General features: G+C 44.3%; 1 protein-coding gene across 3 annotated transcripts in view; it reads right to left on the bottom strand.

The window, feature by feature from the left end:
* The window catches only part of LOC121612383 (helicase ARIP4-like), a 71,468-nt gene that overhangs the window by 33,956 nt on the left and 17,028 nt on the right, over positions 1 to 20,484 (bottom strand). For 2 of the 3 annotated variants that reach the window (XM_041945231.1, XM_041945229.1), the window contains exon 2: positions 17,060 to 17,220. In XM_041945231.1, coding sequence (XP_041801165.1) covers positions 17,060 to 17,174 — 115 coding nt within the window. In that variant the 5' untranslated portion in view covers positions 17,175 to 17,220. Of the gene's footprint in view, positions 1 to 892; positions 1,186 to 17,059; positions 17,221 to 20,484 lie in introns of those variants that run through there. The other variant, XM_041945232.1, reaches the window with a different exon arrangement.

A 20,484-nucleotide genomic window follows, 5' to 3' on the forward strand; every position in this document is an offset into this window, starting at 1 on the left:
CTTCTGTCTTATTAGTACTGTTAACTCTGTTTTTTGGCAAAATAACACTTATTTGTACCCTCTCAATTCCTGTCTCGCCTTTGCTGTGTGAGAACATGAAGAAATGGAAAAAAAAACCTCTTCATAAACTTTATTCATTCATCCAGACAGACTGCGGCGGCGCTCTGTCCCCGCCCGCCGCCTCACGCGTTTACCCCCCTAACCCACTGGTCTGATGAACCATATGTTTTCCTGCCTCCACATGCTCACACTTCGAGCATGGCCCAATCCTGCACGGACCCACCAATCACGCCTCGGCATTGGTTTAGGTAACCGTAGAAACAGCCAATGGGAGGGCGCGCCTGAGACAACAACACGAGAGAGGCAGCCGGGCACGCGTGGGAGAGACCGGCAGAAAGATGGAGGGGGGGACGGAGAGAAAAGGGAGAAAATGGGTCAAGACGAACGTGGAAGGAGCTGGAATGAAAGAGTGAGAGTGGAAGGAGAGAATATGGAGAGAGAGAGGCGCAGGGGGAGAAAACAGGAGAGAAGAGGACAGTTTGACTGTGCATGCTTAAGTAGGTATGGATCCGGTGTTACACAACAACGTTCAATCAATCAGCTGCTGCTGCACATTTTCTGCTCATCATGTCTGCATCAGTCCTCTTTCACCAGATCACCTCCTCTCGCTCATGAAGCGGAGTTCGTTAGCTAATAAGACGAGGCTCTCCGCATCTTTCTCTGCAGCGTCTCCTCTTCCTCTTGAAGCATCGCCCCCTCTCAGACCTCTCCTCGCCCCCTTGTATTCCTCTCTTTGCTGCTCATCTCTCTGTTCCCTCTAAACTTTCCTCCGCTTTGCTCGAGGTCAGGGATTCGCCCCTGCCTCGAGGGTCGGGGTGAGGATGTCACCTACCTGCGAACGACTCTGATTCGTCCAGGAGCAGCATGGTTATCGGATGAAGAGAAGAGCTGGTCTTCTCTGCTGTCCTTCTTCCTCTCCTCTCTTTATGTCTTGCTCTCAAGCTCCTGTCAAACTCTCAAAACTGCCTCCTCTTTAGGTGGGAAAAAAAACTTTGAAAGAAGTAAACGGGAGGTGTATGTCTCCTCGTCTCAGCCTTTGTTTTACACTCGGCTGGTCTCTGATCTACTGCCTCAGTGACTGACTGACTCACTGACTACTGGCCGACCGCTCTGTGTGCTACCCGCTCGTCAACAGCAATGTGAGGCAGAGGCAGGCAGGAGGGCTGGCAGATGAAAAACTTACATAACCCTTCACGCTGGAGCCGGGGCCCGCTGAGGGGGGACTCGCACGGCCGACCGTCCCTCGCTCCTCCCTCCCCTTCCAAAAAAAGCCCCACTCCTCCATAACACACACACACACACACACATTGGACCGCGGAGCGTGTACGGGAGCAGCCGCCCACACGTTCACGCCACCTGTTTCTGTGTTTGTGGGTCAGTAAAAAAAGTGATTGTGGAGAGACGTTCAGCTTCAAACATCTCAACCACGGCTGTGACTTCATCTTCATCCTGATGGAAAACAAACAGGACACCACACACACTCTAACTTCACGCCCTGCTGACCCAGACAGACAGCTTGTATGTCTTGTGTGTCTGTGTGTGGCAGGATGAAGGGCACTGAGGAGCAATGTGGCTGCTGAAATCTGCGTCAAGGTCCCTGATACACCGAAACACTGACTCCAAAAAAAGTCTTTAAAGTTACGTGATCCACACAGAATCCTTCTTTATGAAACTAAGCGCATGCAAATCCTGTTGTATACACACACAAGTACAAGAGTGTGACGTTGTTGAGCAAACGCGGCAGATTAAAGGTCATTTACACTTTGTCTCGGATCTAGTGTGTCAAACGATGGTTTTTAAAAGGGAAAACACTCCTCCACTTATTACTAACTGGGGTCAACCTCCATGTACTACCAATTTACAGTGACTACTTACTTTCGCACCAGACTACATTCACAAAAGGTGTAAATCTACGCCTTAAAAGAGTTTTTCTCTGCCGTAGTTGTTAACATAAACGCAGCTGCAGAAGTAGAAGCACAGCACAATGAGTACTGTGTGTCTAAACACAAATTTACCTGATTTCTACACTTAATTCATCCAACGTACTTCCAGGACACGCTTCACCCTGGATTAAATGGCTCATTATTCCAAGACTGGAAGCCACTTGTCTTTACAAACTGTGATTCTGAGAGATCAAGCTACACCCAGGCCTCTTCTACATACAGTAACTTAGTTTGCTGTGGGTAAATGACCCTAGCGTTTGATCCAAATGACCTGACGCTCAAGCCCTTGTGAATTGAGACACAAGATACATTTCTAGCTGAACAAGGACAACTTCTGCATCTATTTCATAACATGCCTTATGAAACCTCTGAGCTCGGCTCTGCCCGAGCGGCCTGGCCGCAGCTTTGGCACTGCAACACATCTAGGTCAGTGTGATACAAGCCTCCCTTGTGCCTGCACACACTGATGAGAAGATGTACGGCGGATGAGAAATCGAGACAAACGGAGATGACGAGGAACAGATGTGTGAGACGAGCCGGAAAAGTCCACACACTGAAACAGTTCAAAAGAAATGTTCAGCTACTCACCCATGTCATGTGGCTCAAAGTTTTTTTGTGTCCTACGCTGGTGAGACAGCCATGCCCCCTCTACACTCTCACTCATCGGAGCATACTCCAGCTTCCTCAGCGGCCCGTCCACACAGAGCGGGTCAAAGTGTGTGTGTGAGGGTCTCTGTGTGAGGCTCTCAACATTTAGCTCCAGCCTCGTCTCACAGCTTTACCGGCGCTCCAGCGAGGACAGAAGGCCATTGGGACAATTACAAAACAATGAGTCGCTGAAAAGCTGCCCCGGCCTGCCGTGTGTAGGAGCCCTCCCCCTCCCCGTTAGAGCTTTTCCTGTCTTCCTCCTCCTCCTCTCTTTCTCCCCTCCCCCAGCCAACTGACACAGGAGCCGAGCGTGATGTCAGCAAGCCACGCCCACTCCGGAGAGGCTGCCTTAGGTAACAGGGGTAATGGGGTTCAACCAGGAAAAAGATGTACAGATGAGGGGACAGAGAGGGGGGAAGAGGGTGAGAGAAGGGAGAAGAGAAAGAGGAGGAGCGTGGGAATGTAAAATTATAATCCTCACTGTTTACTGCAACTACTGGTCTTGTTGATTTGTGGTCATTTCACTGGAATCTTTAGAAGACTTTTTTCTGTGCATTCAGAATGAAATGAAATGCTTAAAAACCGCCTGGAATACGAGTGTGAAGGAGGATAAGAGAAAACGACTTCAAGAGAAAGATATTTAACTCGACTTTATGATCAAAAATATGAATCCCAACATTAGTCTGGGTTGACTGAGGTGTAGAATGACCGACAAGCACTCGCCTCTCATATCAAGTCTCAGCCATTTAAACTGCTCTACAGTAAAATCTGCTCTACTCTGTGTTAATCACTTACTGAGACTGATTCAACTCTGCTCTAAAGCCTTTAAGTGGTCGTGTGATGGACTGTATATGCCTGATATACTGTAAAATGTTCCTGTTATTTTGTCCACCTTTACATTTTGTACAAACATCAAGATGACTTTAGTTTTGCTCAGTTTTGGTCCAGTATAGTGAACATAAATCCTCACCAAAATGATCAAAAAACAGCCATTTTTCCTTCAGCAGGCACTAACTGATATGTCCTTGTTGATAATAGGCAACAGTTAGTTTGCAATTATAGATCTGGGGGACGGAAATGGTAACATGTTATTACAAACCATGCAATCATCATTTAGGCCTTTGGCTGATTACACCTATGAGGGATGAGACAATCAGACGTGAATGGACTGGGCTGCTGAAGGAGGGAAATCAAGAAACTGAAAAGAGGAGTGAGAGGAGGATTAAATAAAAGGAGCAGAGATGAATAAAGTGCATGTGCTACTACTTTCTGGTCAGCGCACGCGTTGGAAAATTCCTGTTTGGCTCCTCGGGACAGTATCGCACATCATAAACACCAATAAACACATCATTAACACCACGATTGCCACAGACAGTTAATTTAGCAACACGGTAATGTGAAGAACATCGATTCTGAGGACAGCGAGGGGAATTATTGGGGAAAGAACAATGAAAAGTTGAGTTGACCAAAGTGAGAAAATGTAGGAGATAAAAATATGAAGGAAACGAGGAAAAGAGAATTGAGATCACAGTTCACTGGCAAAGAAAAAAGAAGGACGAAATACAGGAAAGAAAGGAGAGGGAAGCACGGAAAAGAGGAGCGATGAGCTGAAAAAAGATTTCTAACAGCGGGGAAAAGAAAGAGAAAGCTAAGGATAGAAAGCAGCTGAAAGAGTAAAAAAAGAAACTGGAAAAAGAGAAAAGTCAGTGACAACAAGGGGAGGGGGCTCATTCAAAACAATCCTGTGAACCCAAAGACCCTTTTAACCCATGTTGGTGGTGTGGGCTTATCCTTCACAGATCACTCTGAGCATGCGCGCGCGCACACACACACACACCCATACCCACACACACACTGGGTGGAAGGTGAGAACTCACATGGGTACACACACTGACCCACATTGCTGCAGCACTTGGGGGGAGGGGTAGCAGAGTGAGGTGGGGGTGGGGGAGGAGACAGGGGGAAGAGGCGGTGACAGCAGCAATGTGAGGCAGAGGACTGCCAGGCAACACACACACACACACACACACACACACACACACACACACACACACACACACACACACACACACACACACACACACACACACACACACACACACACACACACACACACACACATTCACCTTTGCCACACTACCACAGTTCTGGTATCTAGCCACGCCTCCTCCTGTGAGGAAGGAAAGCTCCCATTTCACTGTTTACATAACCCAGATTGACCAATAGAGAGAGAGAGACACACACACACACACACACACACACATATAATTTACACCACTTTGCTAAGGACTGGAAGAACAATTCAGATCCTCTACTTGAGTCATAGTAACAAAAACAAATAAAATCTGTTAAAAGTAGCAGTCCTGTACTCAAAAATGCACCCAGATAGATAATAAATGTATCCAAGTATTATCAGCAAAACGCACGGATCAGTACGTACCAGTAGAAATAGTGTTAGTGCTGTATGAGGATTGATACCAGACAGCAGAAGAAGTGTTCTAATGATGTAGCTGGTTAGCTTCTTAATATCGTGCTGGGTTTATCAATCACAAAGCACGGCTGGTAAAAATAAAACAATATAATTTTAAGATAAGCAAAGGCAAGACACTACTTGGGCCAGTAGGGGTCACTATGCTGGAGGGTCATCGTCCTATACAGGTAGGAACCTTCGTCCAGGTGACAGGTGTCGCTGGACGGAGGAGCAATACAGTTTTTGTGCCAGGAGGTGTGATATGCTGTATTGTATCAAAGTTCATGGTTTGGAGTTTTGTCCAACAGAAATTGAAACGAATGGTAAGGGTGAGCAAATAAAATACCAGAAAGCAAAGAAACAGAAGTCGGACTTCTAATCCATAAACACGAAACGGCAGCATTACAGCAGTGGGTCAGCTGTCCTTGTTAGCCCGTTCGTGCAGCCCCTCATTGGCTTTAAGTTCAGCTTAGCCGCTACATAAACACTGAGAGCAACAGAGACTCCATTTACACCTGGTACTAAAATACAATACCGTTTCAGAACGTTGTATTTTTTCCCCTCAACTCAAAGACTGACAATACTCTTGATTTTGTCAGTGAGTCTGGGGCTGATTTGCCAGCACCTCAAATCATTCAGGCACAGGTTTTGCTCTGGAGAACAGAGATTTGATCTGAATGACGATAACAAGATTGCATTACAAACACCACGTGTGAACACAAAGGCAAGATCGGATTGTCAATATGTTATGTTGCTTGACAGTGTACTAACAACCAATCGCATTACAGAAACAAAGCTATTAGTAATCAATGGCGGTGTTCAGCGAAAGGAAGACAGGCTTTTCTAAAAAAGCTCAGCAGGATTGGCGAACTGAACAAAATGTTAAATGCTACCGCTTTACAGAGGAGATGAGCTCTGCAGCAGGGGCGTAGTGATATGTTTGTTACTTGAGGCCCCATTTGGCCACAACGTAGATGAGACAGTCCCAAAACACACTAATAAAGTCATCAAACACCACAAAGTTTAGTTTATCACCTGAAGCATCACCATTAAATATAGCATGTAGTGTGCAAGTGCACATTAAACACCAGCAATTAGATCCATCCCCTGGATCAAACAGCACCCCAGCAACAATACGTGCTTCCCGCCATGAACAAACACATCACATACAGTATGCTGTTGCTTTTTTTAAACGGTGAAACACATGCTACTGGCAGGCACAGTCACACGTCCAACAATTGGCTGTGCGGAGGTGTTAAAGTAGGGCAGTGTTAGAGCCTCTCACTCCAGCTCTCTGTTGTAACGTGTGCAGCCTCCTCTCCATATGTACGATGCTTTGCATTCAGATGACGAGGACATGTGAAGTCACAGATTTCCTGGAGAGAGGCTGCGGAGGCATTGTGACACAGCCAGTAGGAGGTTATGAGACATTACGCCTCCCCTTCGCGTGCGGTCATGTGGAGCTACTGCCTTCAGACTTAGTCATACGATCTAGTTCATTTCAAAAGTACCAGACCCTTAAAAGCTTTAAAGGAAAAGGGACCAGGGAGTTAAATCTTGGTGGGGAAAGTCAAAGAGCTGTTCTCGAACCTCTCGCTGCCCCTCTCCCCTGTTCACACAGTGAATGGACAAGAGATGGGGTGCCAGTCGGGGGGCAGCTGTGTGAATGTGTGAATGGTCGTATGTGACAATCCCACTACTGCTTCTGTCAAGTTTTGAAAAAGTAGGCAAATAAAGAAAGTGATGCTAAGCTGATAATAATATTGATGCTAAATGGTTTGAATTGTGATCCCAAGAATTATGGCCTACTCTGTAAGGAAGTATAATCCCAGCGTTCAACAGGAGGTGGGGCTCACATGATGGAGGCGAGCAGCAAGAAGAGTGCAGGGTGTGAAGTTCAGAATGACCGTGGGGGTCAGGGGGTCAGTTTTCATTTTTGTTTAAACGCGACAGAATCCCTGACCCGACCTCATACATGACTGATTTTGTTGTCTTAATAAATAGTTTTATAGCAGTGAGAGGACACACCGTCCTTAGAAGCACGATAACACAGATACCGCAGGGTTAATGAGTTATTATACAGTTACATAGTTGAGCAAACAACAGTAGTTCAGTAGCCGTTCTGTCACTACAAAGTGAAACTGTAGGTTTTTTCTGGGCACCTTGAGGACTTCTTGTTCACGTTGACTTAAAAAGAAAAAAAGATCAGTGGTTTGGAGTACCTCCGCTGATAAACACACACTGAATGGACCTTGTTCTGAGACTCTTTTCTCCACTGTGGTTTCCAATGTCAAGAATGAACCTTGAACCTCATTATTATTATTACTATTAAGTGTGGATAATACAAGATAAGATAAGACAAGATAATACTTAATTAATTCCTAGCCAGGGAAAAATCGTGTGTTACAGACAGCAGATAATAGCAGTGGGAAAATAACAACAGAATAGAGAAATCCAAAATAAAAAATAAAAGTTCTCTCTCTATATATATATATATATATGTACATTTTATAAAAAGCACTATAAAACATATGGAAACATATAATAAAATATCTAATAAAATATAATGCCAAAAATTATAGAGAATTTCAGTTTAGCAGAAATTGCACATGGTGGGTACGGATAAAGTCAGTACAGCATTTACACTATTGCACAGTAATAAATAATAAATATGTATGTGTCACAGTAGAATACCAGTGTATATGCATAGTTTGAGTAGTTAAGGAGAGTGAAAAAGGTAATTTATGTATGATAAATCACACATCAGTGTAAAGGTAGTCTGAATATGGAGCCAGGGTGGATGCAGCAGTCTGCAGGAGGTGGGAGGGGTTGTCAATGATCAATGTCAGCTTGGTTAACATCCTCCTCTCTCCGACATCCTCGGTGGTGTCCAGAGGGCAGTCCAGGACAGAGCCAGCTCTCCTGACCAGTTTATTGAGTCTCTTTCTGTCCCTCTCAGAGCTTTCACAGCCCCAGCAGACCACTGCACAAAAGACTGCAGATGCAACCACAGAGTCATAGAAAGTCCTCAGTAATGTCCTACATACTCCAAAGGACCTCAGTCTTCTCAGGAGATGGAGAAGACGTTGGCCCTTCCTGTACAGGGCATCAGTGTTAGTGGACCAGTCCAGTTAATTGTTGAGGTGTACACCCAGGTATTTGTACTCCTCCATGATCCCAACGTCCAGACCCTGGATGCTCACCCGTGTAGTCCATCATGTTGCGCCTCATTAATACTAATAATTGCATTTATAGAGCACTTTTCAAGTGCTTTCAGGATTAAAGGACTACAGAATAAAAACAGCAATCCGAATGAAACCTGTCCCCCGATGATCAGGAACATGAGGGCCAATATATGAAGCAGCACTGAGCCCTTACATAAACAATACATGCATCAGGTTCACAGGCTAGCTCCACCACGGCTGTTGCTGTTGGGCTGAGATGGGTGCAGCTCTCACAGTCACAAGTGGTGAGTGGAGGCATGTCTGGTCACAGCTGCTGCAGAGAGCCAACACGACAACGGGCAGTATGGATCGTTGAGGAGGTGACGAACACAAGTAAACATCAGATGACAGGGAGTAGAAGACTTAGACCAGCATGTGCACGCAAGGGCACCTATCCAGAGCCTGCAGCGTTGTGATAGCACCTACCAACAGCTGTCAGACAGGTTTCAGATGGATGTAACCCTAAACTAGTCTCTCTTTCTTGGATTGTCCTCAGGATGGTAATCAGGATGCCACAGAAGGTTGTTATTTTGAATGATTGCCTGAACATCAGGAATTTAACTCTTCACAGAAGGATTACAGCCTTCATATTTTGCCATAAATTAAACACACCAGAGAGGCTCCTTTGGGAAGAAAATGGACATCATGATTTGATGGTCTGACAGCTGAGACCATGAACTTCCTCCTGTATATTTTGAAGAGTGAGGTCCAGGTGCACAAAACCAAATGTGTTGAGTGTGTGATCAGCGCGGTTCAGAGCCACTCGAGCCTCAGAGATCAGAGATGCTAAAAAGCCGATCACCATCTGAGTATTAATAAACATGTCAGTGGCATCGGCAGGACTCCACACTGTGATTCATGTGAAAACGATGAGTCCTCAGCTGGCACGTGAACAAAGGTGGCAGGTAGTTCTGCTGATGAGTTATTCTCAGTCACAGTCAGTGTGACATCGAGCCAGAGCACTACCTGATCTGAAGTCTGCTCACACCAACACATTATGGTGTGTCAGTATGTAGACCAGCTGGTGTTACTGTATCACCTCCTACACTTCACTCTGCGCAGCCCTAAATCAGGTCACACACACGCACATGCACACGCACACACACACACACACACGCACACACACACACGTATATATAGCTGGACCCCAGAGAATTTGATCGGGTGATTTTTTTTCAAAGTTTACTTTTAATCTAAAAACATGCAGTTGTGGAACAATTTTATCAACATAATGTAAAGATTTCTGCGATGGTTTACTCTGCTGCAGACAGAGACATCTCAAGCTGACTGGAAGGATCGATATCAGAGCTGACCAAATCCAATCTGATCTCTCACTTTACTTTCACCTTTTTTTTACTGTCACTTTGCCAGTTACAATGACAAATGTTGGTGAACTGACCTGAGCTAGTCTGTTGTGGGGTTTAAGTGCTCCCTGCAGCCTGTGCCTGCAGCTTTTGTGATGGAGGAACCCCTGCTCTTTAACACCAGAGTGTATCTGTAGTTATTAATATATCAATAATTCAAGATCATGGATTTGATAGTTTTGAACTAGGACTTCCAGAATGAAGATGTAAGTAAAAACAAGATGTGTCAGATACATAATGAATCAACATCTCTGCAAATGTAAGCGTCAGATCAGACTCCGCATCCGCAGACACTCAACATCAACAGACTCAACTCTGGCTCAGGGCTAAAAAAAAAAGACTCCACATCTCTACCTGCAGAATGAAATGTGTTTTTGCCCCCCAATTTGCAGCATTTGCAGACCCCTCGCCCCCATCTGGTCTGATATCATACCATCATGCAGGACATGTGGATGGCCTGTGACTTTCAACAATCTAAACAGCAGCGAGACTCTCGTTTTTAAGGCTACTTTGTTCGCAGAAAGTTGCTTATTTACACATCCACTTGACGCAAAGTTATTTTAATACTCATATCAGTTGCTTTTCCTTTTACTTGATGAATGTAAGTTCAATATTTACTCCCCTTCGCAGCTCTGGTTTAGTATCCAGATCATATAAGCATTTCTGTGTCTTTAGCTGCGAACTGCTCCACTGCGTTCACCAACTAGTTGCTGGCTTCGCCCGCCTGCAGTTTGGTGCTGAGCGTGCAGAGTACTGTGGGTTTGTTCAAGCTAGTTCGCTGAAAACAGCGCCCTGCTGCTGCTGGAGGCCAAGTCGATGGGATCTCTGAGCATCTATCAAAACAATCTGAAGATGAGATGAGATAAAGAGGCAGAAAAGAGCTGCAGGGCTCTGTAACTCCACTTTTCACATTACATGTTTGATTCAAGGTCTTAATCCAAGCCGTCATCTTGTCTTCCATGGACTGAGAAGACCATGATGCTCCTCCAGTTTGATCATAAGGTGTCCGTTCCCCACAACCTTTGTTCATTTGGAAGCTGGAAGACGGACGTGACACACAGAACGTTAACAATAAGCCTTTCAGAAGGAACTACCTGGCACTCCACGTCGCAAGTCGGCGAGGTGATGCATCTCGCCACTGATTAAACCACCAGGTGTCTGTAACATTCGTGGGAGGAAACATGCTTACTTGTTTTTCTTCGGTCTGAACTCGAGAGAGTGAGAGTGCACCCTGCTTACCAACGCCTACACACAAGCAGGGGAGCAACAGGCTAATTAACACACTATTACTCTCCTGCTCTCTGGAGCCGGTGTGTGTGTGTATACATATGAGTATGTGTGTGTGTGTGTGTGTGTCTTATGAAAGATGTGACTAAACCTCATGACAGCCTCATCTGATGCTGCAGAGAGCCAATAACATGTAGCACACACCCCTCAATCTGTTCACACACACACACGCACACACAGGAACACACACACGCACCTGACCCAGAACAGACATCCCAGCAGCACCGTGTTGCTGAGGAGGATGATTTTATTTTAGGAGACTGGTCCCACCTCCCCGAGTCCATTTCTCAGTGTCACTTTTTGATAAATGGCCTTGCTACACTCTCGCACATGCACACGCACACAAACACACAGTCTCAAAGGTGCTTTTCCAGCAGCTTAAGGCTCATTGTTCTTTACTGTACTCCCCAGATGTTTTTCAAAGAAATAAACTGATTAAAAGTGATTTCATCAGATTTTATGGGCCCTGCAACAACTTACTGCTGTAAATAACTTCCTCTGGTGACTCTCTGGTGAGTGATTTTCATCACATTTGTCAGATTGAGTTCAGTTCTAGGGCCATTACTTTCCCTCAGTCAAATCATAAGCAGACTTGGCGTTAGATTTAAATGCTTTTCCTTCTAACCTGTGGTGAAAAATGCAGGAGCATTTCTTTTTTATATTCTGACACAAATGCAATAATCATCTCAGCAAGCTTGTTGTTTCCCGTCTTCAAGATTCAACCAGTTTTGAGTGTTAAAGATGCAGAAGTTGTCACACATGCCTTTGTTTCCTTATGACTGGAGTCCTGAAACCATCATTTAACAGGTGTGAAAAGCACAAGCGGTTCCAAAAGCACTAAAACCAGGAAAACATCACTAAATCAGCTCCACATCAAGACTGTATTGATTACTTCAGGGCTCTTCATGGCCAGGCTCCGAATCATTTTTCAGTTCACCATCATGCAGTTCAGGAAGGTCATGGCAAATTTACTATCTATTGTCTCAACAGGACAAATTTGCACCTACATGAAGAGAGGACACCAGTGTCTCTACACCTGTGAGTCAGTTCATCAGCTTGTCTCCTGTGTCATGCTGCCTGTTCATCTTGTGTGAGCTAATTATGGAAAAGGTCCATCTCCAATTGACCTTCCATCTCAGCCAACCGCTTCATTTCCACGGTGTCATCTTAGTTGTGCATTTTTTCCTTTAAATGAGGCAACAAATGAGAGCTAAATGGAAACAGTAACATTGAAAGACACGCAGCTGCTCCTCGGCCGTCGCACACGAACCCCAGTCAGAGACCAACATTTTATACATGATTGGAAATACTTCAGTGATCACTCTTCCCAAACACGCGTTTTCTAAAAATACCTGCTGACAGCAACAGAATGTGTCATTTCCCACGTGTGTGTGTGTGTGTGTGTGTGATTTATGTAGGGTTGTTAAATGTGATGTCAGTGCTCACCATGACAACCACATGTCTCTCCAGAAATAAAACTTTAACACTGACAAGTGAACTTTTTAGAGATTGACCTGAACCTCTGCAGTTTAAAAAAAAAAACAAGCAGAGTGTGTGAAAAGCATCATTTCCAGACTCTCTCTTTAGTCACTGTTTAGGAGGAAAAACATAAAAACTTCCAAGAAACAGATGTAGAATGACTCACATCTGGAGCAAATCAGCAACAATATGACAGAACATCATGCATGATCGTTGTGCATGATCCTGTAATCTGTCAAAATACTTTCACTTTTTTTCATTATCAACAAAACTGTAATTTCCTTATCTGGCAATACATGTGAGACGTCAAATGACAGTAAAGATAAAGCAGCCAGAAGAAGAAGGAATAACATGTGGGGACAGAAAGCAATGAAGATCAGAGGAGGAGGAAGAAAAGTATGAAGGGAAGAACAGAAAACAGGGAGACAGAAAAAAGGGGACACTGAACCTGGAAGAGGAACCTGTCACAACTCTGAGGGGGCTGGCGTCCTGGTGATGGTTGTTATGGCGACCGTGGGACAGACGCAGGACACAGCGGGGGTGATGATGTGACGAGAGCAAAACAGACTTGGAAAGTGAGGCAGATAAAGATGTAAATGTGTTTTTTTCGTCCAACAGCCAAGACGACCAACTCTGAGAGCGTCACGGCGGCCTAAAGGAAGAGCTGCCTCCCGGTCTGCGGATCGATCCAGCACACAAGATTTCACTCACTCTGACCCAGCAGCTCGAAAAGGTACGACTGAGGAGGCCCTCAGCTGAATCTGAACCAACCTCTGCTGACCAGTTTAACATCAAACTGGAGGTATAGTTGCAGGGCAAGTTGTTTAAAATGACACTATTGACACTACTTCAACTGAAAATCACGCAAAGAAAATAAATGGAGCCTTGATTCCAAAAAAAGTCAGCAACATACGTAAAGGAGAGTGATAAGTTGCTCATCCTTTTTGACCCATGCTCAACTGAAAACAGTACAAAGACAATATATGTCATGCTTTACCTCCTCAGCTTTACTGATTTTTAAAAAAAAATATCTGCTTATTCCTGAATTTGATGCAGCAACATGTTTCAAACAAGTTTGGACAGGCAACAAAAGACTGGAAATAGTTGTTTTAAAGTGTCCTCCTTGTTGATGCGATTTCTTTGGTGCATTCAAGGTTTAAAACTTGGCTTCCAAACAGCAACCAACCTGCCACACTGGCATTTTTTTCACAACTTCAGTGTTTACTTGTTGTTTGTCGTCTGGGTTCAGCGACACATCTCAGATTTAGGTCAGTACTCCGTCACAAATGTAATACCATGACACAATATATACTATACATGTAACCTTTGACGAAATATGGTGCACCAGTATGTTTATTTCTCATGCTCTTCGTGCAGCATCCTCATTTCTCCCACCAGGACTTTTACACCTCCTGAGGGAATCTCACTGGCAACCTCACAGCCCCAAACCCACTTCTGCAGTCTTCAGGCTTCGTCCCGCTCTGCTGTTACGCTGGGTCTGTTATACAAAGTGTTGCACTTGTTGTGATACAGAATGTTTTATAAGCCTGAGCAGTAAGCCGCAACACGCAAGGACCTGAACCCCTTTCTGCTGGATGATTAATGGTTCCTCTCTCTCCCCCTCTGAAAGCCTGCATAACAGCGCTAAAGCTACACGGCATCAAACAATGGACTACTGCTGCAATTAGGACTACCTGTACAGGAGAAAATAGAGAGCAAGGGTGTGTGTAGGTGTGTGTATGTGTGTGTGTGTGTGTGTTGTTCTATGTTTTTGTGTCGGATCTGACAATTCATGGGGACCAAAATGCTGGACCCCATCACACACATCATTAAGTTTTAGGGTGAAGACTTGGGTGAAGGTTAGGAGTAAGGATGAGGCAAGTAGTGGTTAAGTAAGTGTAAGTAATGTGTGTGTGTGTGTGTGTGTGAGAGAGAGAGAGAGCTTCACTGGTTCACAGGTCTCTGCCTATGACCAAACATAACAAGCAATCTGCCACATTAAAGCGTTATCCAACACTGAGTCACAGCGATGAGGAGTCCAGAGCTCTCTATAGGCTGGAAACCTCATGCATGGTATGCTTCTGGCTTCTGCTCGCAGAGAGCATTGGTTGGATTTATTAAAACAACTGAAAAACTGGAGAGCTGCAGCACTGCAACCAAAAAAATCCCATGGTCAAAAAGCATTTTCCCCATAGACTGCCAGTATAAAAAAGAGACATCAGTAGAGCTGCTAACAAGATCAACTGGAGACGACTAAATCATGACAACATTCAACAAATACCATCCAGCTTGGAAAAACATTGCTGTGGTACTTTGAGTTTAGCCAAATGTTTCCTGTTCAGTTTTGTCTGTTGTTACTGTGCAAAACGGCACAGTGAGAAACGGCGCCAGTATTTCCCACCATGTCCACCATACACCTCCGCCGCCATCCCCGCACTGCCTCGGCACATCAAATACCACATGCAACCAAACAGGCGCGAGGCAGCCATCATACAGCAACTCCGGACTCAAGCTCCATACTTTGTCTTTTCAACTTATTACCCAAAACGTTTACCTACAGTATTTCTTTTCTCAGCCTGTGGACCAATCCAAATGAAGCGACAGCACAAAGACCAGCCAGCAAAAAGAAAGAGAGTCCACTCATGTATCTGACAACACAATGAGGTTCAGCGCTGCTAATTACAGCCAAAAATGTCAGTATTTGAACCTGACGTTCTTCCACCATTTTTAAGATGTATGAACGTGCTCTAGTTTTTAATCCCTTGCCTCAAGTCACTGTGCTAAGCCAGACCTCACACAGCCACACCTGTGCTGAACACACTCATTCCTCTCACTCTTGATAATAGAACAAACACGTAAATTTTCCAAAATACTGTTCTTTCAACCCTTTTATAATGTGCTTGTATAACCTCTCACTATGTCAGAGCGACAGACTGGGACAGCTTGTGAGGACCCTAATTCACATTACAACAATTATGTATCCTAACTTGCCCGATTCTACTCATTAAATGCAGCTTTAACCCTCAAAGGGGCCTTTGAAGAAGAGAAAACCGGACTAAATATCCTCTCTTTCCAGAGCCTGACATGTTTATTTTGCTGCAAATCAAATGAAACAGTGTTCTGAGCATGGGTGGAGCGCTACTACCATACATTCACTTTATGAAACATAAGACGGCGAGTTAACAAGGTGCTTTCAGAGCCCGCTGCCCCTCCCCCCCTCCAGCTCTCATTTCAAATCCGAAAAACTGTAAATACTAAAAACCGCAGGCTGTTCTCTCTCCGTAATGAGGTCAAAGTCATCCAAAGACTGACGCCATGAAAGTTATCCAACCAAAGTTTAAATCTTACCTCCTCCACACACGCACACACACTGCCAGCGAGACACACACACACACACACACACACACACACACACACACACACACACACACACACACACACACACACACACACACACACACACACACACACACACACACACACACAACGTAGCATCTAATAGAACTAATAGATGATTCATTGGGTTATGTAACATACGCTGGCAACAGAAGAAATGAGAGGAGAGGAGGAGATGAGCGAGCGTAGAGGAGTTAGTTTCTTTCGGGAGGACAGAAGGCCAAAGGCTGAAGCGGAGCGCTTGTCTGGTCACACATGTGGACAGTGCAGCCGCTGGTACAGTTTGTCCTGAAAGCGCCATTAAAGAAAGTGTCTGTAAATGCAATTTCATATGTGAGGCAGAGGAGATGCTGGAGAAATTGGAAGCTGCAGTTGTGCAGTTTTGTTTTGTGTTTTTCTGCAGTTTGACATGCAGAATATATATAAAGGCATAAATGAATATATTTATATAACGGTTTTGGTCTCATTTGTTTGTCAATTAGACGGAGATCTTAAAACTTGCTTGACAGATATTTCTGAAACTCTCCGTAGAGTTTACAGCCATTAGTAACTCACTTGGCTTGCACGTCTTGAACTGCGAGGCACTGAAATAAAATTCTTTTCCCCCCAGTGAATCCCTCTGTTTAAGGCTATTCTGAATCACAACCATTTCCACTTAAACAGATTCTTCGGCATTTTCAAATGTTTTTGTAGAAACATTTCATCCTGCCTTCACCAAATTTGCTAAAATATTTGGAAGAGCCTGAAAAAGTCGGTTAATTCAATAAAACACATTCCTATAATTTGCTATTTTAATATAAGTTCCTAAGATTTGGATTATTACATTGTAAAATATCCTGTTAAAGACGCTGACTGGGTTGGGTGGTGATGACTGAATGCAGAGCAGTTTTTCTGTTATACTTAATGTTCACGACGTCTTATCTGAGCTGAGGTAGGTTCAAACATGCTGTATATCATGTGTTTAATGCATCTCATGCTGAAGTCTGTGTGTGTTCTGCAGTATGTTTCGCTTGGCTGCCAGACAACTTTCCACTTTCCATAGAGTTAAAGCTGCAGGTGGCCTGTTAGCGCAACATGACTCACTTCAGTCAACAAACTTTGTACGGTGCTTTCTGGTTTGAGATTCCTCGCATGTTAATGGTGAACACAAATGTGAGACATCAACCATGTATTTCCATTTTGACTCACCGGGCATCCCCTCGTCTTCATCATCTCCATCATTGTCTTCATCTTCATTAGTAGCATAGCAGATCTCCCTCTCCCTCTCCCTCCCATTCAGCCGCTCCTCCTCTTCATCAGACATCCTGACCTGCAGGCTGCTGCTACCTCAGCATGGCCAGACTACACACCTGAAACAGAGTAGACGTATGAATGAACGGATGAACGAGTCCAGACACAGAGACCCAAAATGAATGAATTTGTGATGTAAAGTCAGTGTTTTGTCTCTGGTCCTCTGCCACCTGTCTCCCAGCACAGACGGCTGGAGGCTTTTCTCCTGAGAGGAAAGGCGACAGGAAGAGGGAAACTCCACCATTAGCATCTCCTAAATCGGCTTTATCCTCGACACAGTATCACAGTACAGGGTGACTGTGCACACCTGAACCTGCCAGCACAAAGCAAAAACGTGCACTCACATGGACTCCACACATCTACTCTGTGTGTGCTGGTCAGATCTAGTTACAACTGAGAGAAAAGGCGGATGATGCCTGAATGTCAGCATTTCACGTATCACACCCCACTGCTCGATGGTTACTCAGACCTTCAGACCAATGAAAAAAGAAAGTTTATTTCCTTAAACATACTACCAGGACAAGTTTCGCAGCGAGTCGTACGTTAGCGCTCTTTCATGTTCAGTCACGTGCACGTTATTTTCCTCCTTCGTTTGTTCTCGAAAAAAATCCCATCCACACAAGCACTGTTTAAAGCAACAGGCGGAGATGTAACCCTCAGCCGACAGCCATTTTGGCCAATCAGAGGCCTAAAAAAAATTACCGGTATTACCAGTAGGCTCTCTATCGGTAATAGCTCCCTGTATCTCAATTTGTGAACAGGTATGTAAAGGTCTTGCCAGCAAGGTTAACACCAGCACTATTTTGGCCCGGCTCCCACTGCACAACGCAGCCTCAAGTAAACAAAGGAGATAATGTTGCACACTCTGACGTCAAACAAGGTGATAATGGCGCATGCCGTCGTCAGAAGCCTGAAACTCTGTTTTCCACGTCTGTACGTCCAGACTGCAAACACAGATTCTGGGAGGAGTTTTCCAAAAGCTCAGTAATCAGTGCCAGTGTTTGTGTGTGCACCAAAGACCAAAACACACAGAAAAGGCTAGATTTTGAAAAATAACATGTAGACCGGCGGTCTAGGAGCTGGACAGGTGTGTAATGTTGTGTTGGAAATGCTGATAACTTCAGCTGTGCCACTAAAATGACAGAGTAACAGAGTGTGCTACTTGCAGGCTTACACACAGGCTAACCTACCTATTAACGGTACGTAAACAAAGTTTAATTTGTTTCACCATCGTCATATTATTATATATATTATATACTTGTTAATCTTACATAGCCACAAACAGACACATCATTACCTCATTGCGAAGCATCCTACAAAAAGAAAAAGAAAAACAGTATTCAAAATGAATTTTCTTTCCAACACAAGACAGTGGAAACACATACTCCTTCTGTCCACAGGGGGCGCCAAAATCAGCACAAAATAATCGTTCCTTGCTGTTGCTTTAAGAAGACTTATGGTATTTAGACGCTGCATGTGAAACTCAAGGCCACAAAGGTTGTGAGCCACATGGTTGGAACCTGACTGACTAATCCCAAACACTCATCCTGGCTTTAACCTCGTCAGCATTGTAAACATAACTCTACAACTAAATCTTAACCCTAAAATGACTTAATTACGGGGACCAAGCCGCTGTTTGTCCCTTGATGAACGGGCAGTTCCCACAGAGATCAACATGTGCAGCTGTTTGTCCCCATAGCATCATTAATGCAGGTACAGACATGCCCGAGTCTTTGTATCATCAATGATTATAGCTCATATGTAAGAAAGAATGAGTCAACTGGACTTGGAGAAATTTGACAATAATAATTCCTCCTGCCTTAATGTCCCAATCCTGCTCGTACTCTTGAAGGGAAAAAACGCTGAGCGACCTTGGAGCTTCTGAAAGTCTCTGACAAAAATGGCAATAAAGCTACACACAGGGAGGACGGACTGTCCCCAAGACACCACAGGGAGGTTTCTGTTGAATACACAGTGTGTATTGTGTCACATGAGACTGTAGTTAAAGGTGATATTTAATCTAATCTTCAAGTCCCCTGTGCTCTGTTAAATAAATATTTGTGAAAAGAAATGCTCAAAGCTAAGTTTGCCTTGAAAATTACTTTTTAATTTTAGAAAAACAGAACCGCTGTCACTCTGGACAAGTGCCGTCACATCTCAACTATCCCTGATATGTGGACCAAACATCAAAAAGCAGATTGCAAAAGTGGCAAAATGCTAAGCTATCGTAAGGCAGACATGGAGAACAGCAACAACTATTTGTGATTCGGTGACATTTCAAGTTAGATTCAAACCTTCTCTAGTCTCATATTTATTTAGTTTGTGCATTCTCCTGAGGAAAGGCAATGCATAAAATTATCTTGCTTCTGCTGCACTCTAGGTGCACTTCACCTCAAGGGTTTTGAATCTACACTGAAAGACAGGACGGGCCCTTAAAGGCCCTTTGTGAGAGAGTGAAAGACGTACGAGATGAAGATCATGACCTGCAGATGAAAGGCAGAGCTACAGAGCGGCTGGACGGGAGGAAAATGTACCACATCGACGGACACACAATGAGAGAGGTGAAGAGCTCTCAGGAGTTTCTAGGATGCTTTTAAAGCTCCGTCCCTCAGCAGCAGGATAATTACACTCACATTTCTCACAGGCTTTTCTCTGTGCCAGAGCGAAACAATCATAAAGTGAAACCACAGGCTGCAGCCGTGTCCTTCATTATCAGCTGCGGTTTGGTAAAAGCAAAGTTTTGTTCCTTTGTTTTATAACACTATAATTCTGTTACGTCCAACGAGAATCATGATCATGAAGGAAATTGTGTTGTTCGAAGCAAATTACAAAAAGGAACACAAAAATATCATTAGCGATGTCGTGATAAACAGCAGTATTGAAGAAACCTTGACACCAAATGAATGCTGGGCAATTTAGAAAACAAAGACTGTTTCCACTGAGACAGATATATAAATCACATTCACCAAGTCTCTGACTTATTACTGTGAAACATTTCCTTGGCCTAGATCTACCACCATAAACCACCTTAGTTGTCTCACTCAAAAAAAACAAAGGCTTTGAATAATATGCACTCCCCCTCAGATGAGCCGCAGTAGCACCACAGCAAGGCTTGGTCCTGACCACCTGCCAGCTCACCTTGCATAACATTACACAGCAGCTTACACAACAGGTAGCTCCGGCCAAGCTGAGTTATTGGTCCAGCAGCGTGGTTTTACATGCCTCATAAATCCAACCAAGCTAGACTTCGTGGACTGAAAACCAGTAACCAAGGACCTGGTGAACTAGCCTTCACTCTTGATGTTCTGGTTTTCCAAAACCAC

The sequence above is a fragment of the Chelmon rostratus genome, chromosome 10, assembly GCF_017976325.1.
Source record: "Chelmon rostratus isolate fCheRos1 chromosome 10, fCheRos1.pri, whole genome shotgun sequence".
Taxonomy (NCBI): Eukaryota; Metazoa; Chordata; class Actinopteri; order Chaetodontiformes; family Chaetodontidae; genus Chelmon; species Chelmon rostratus.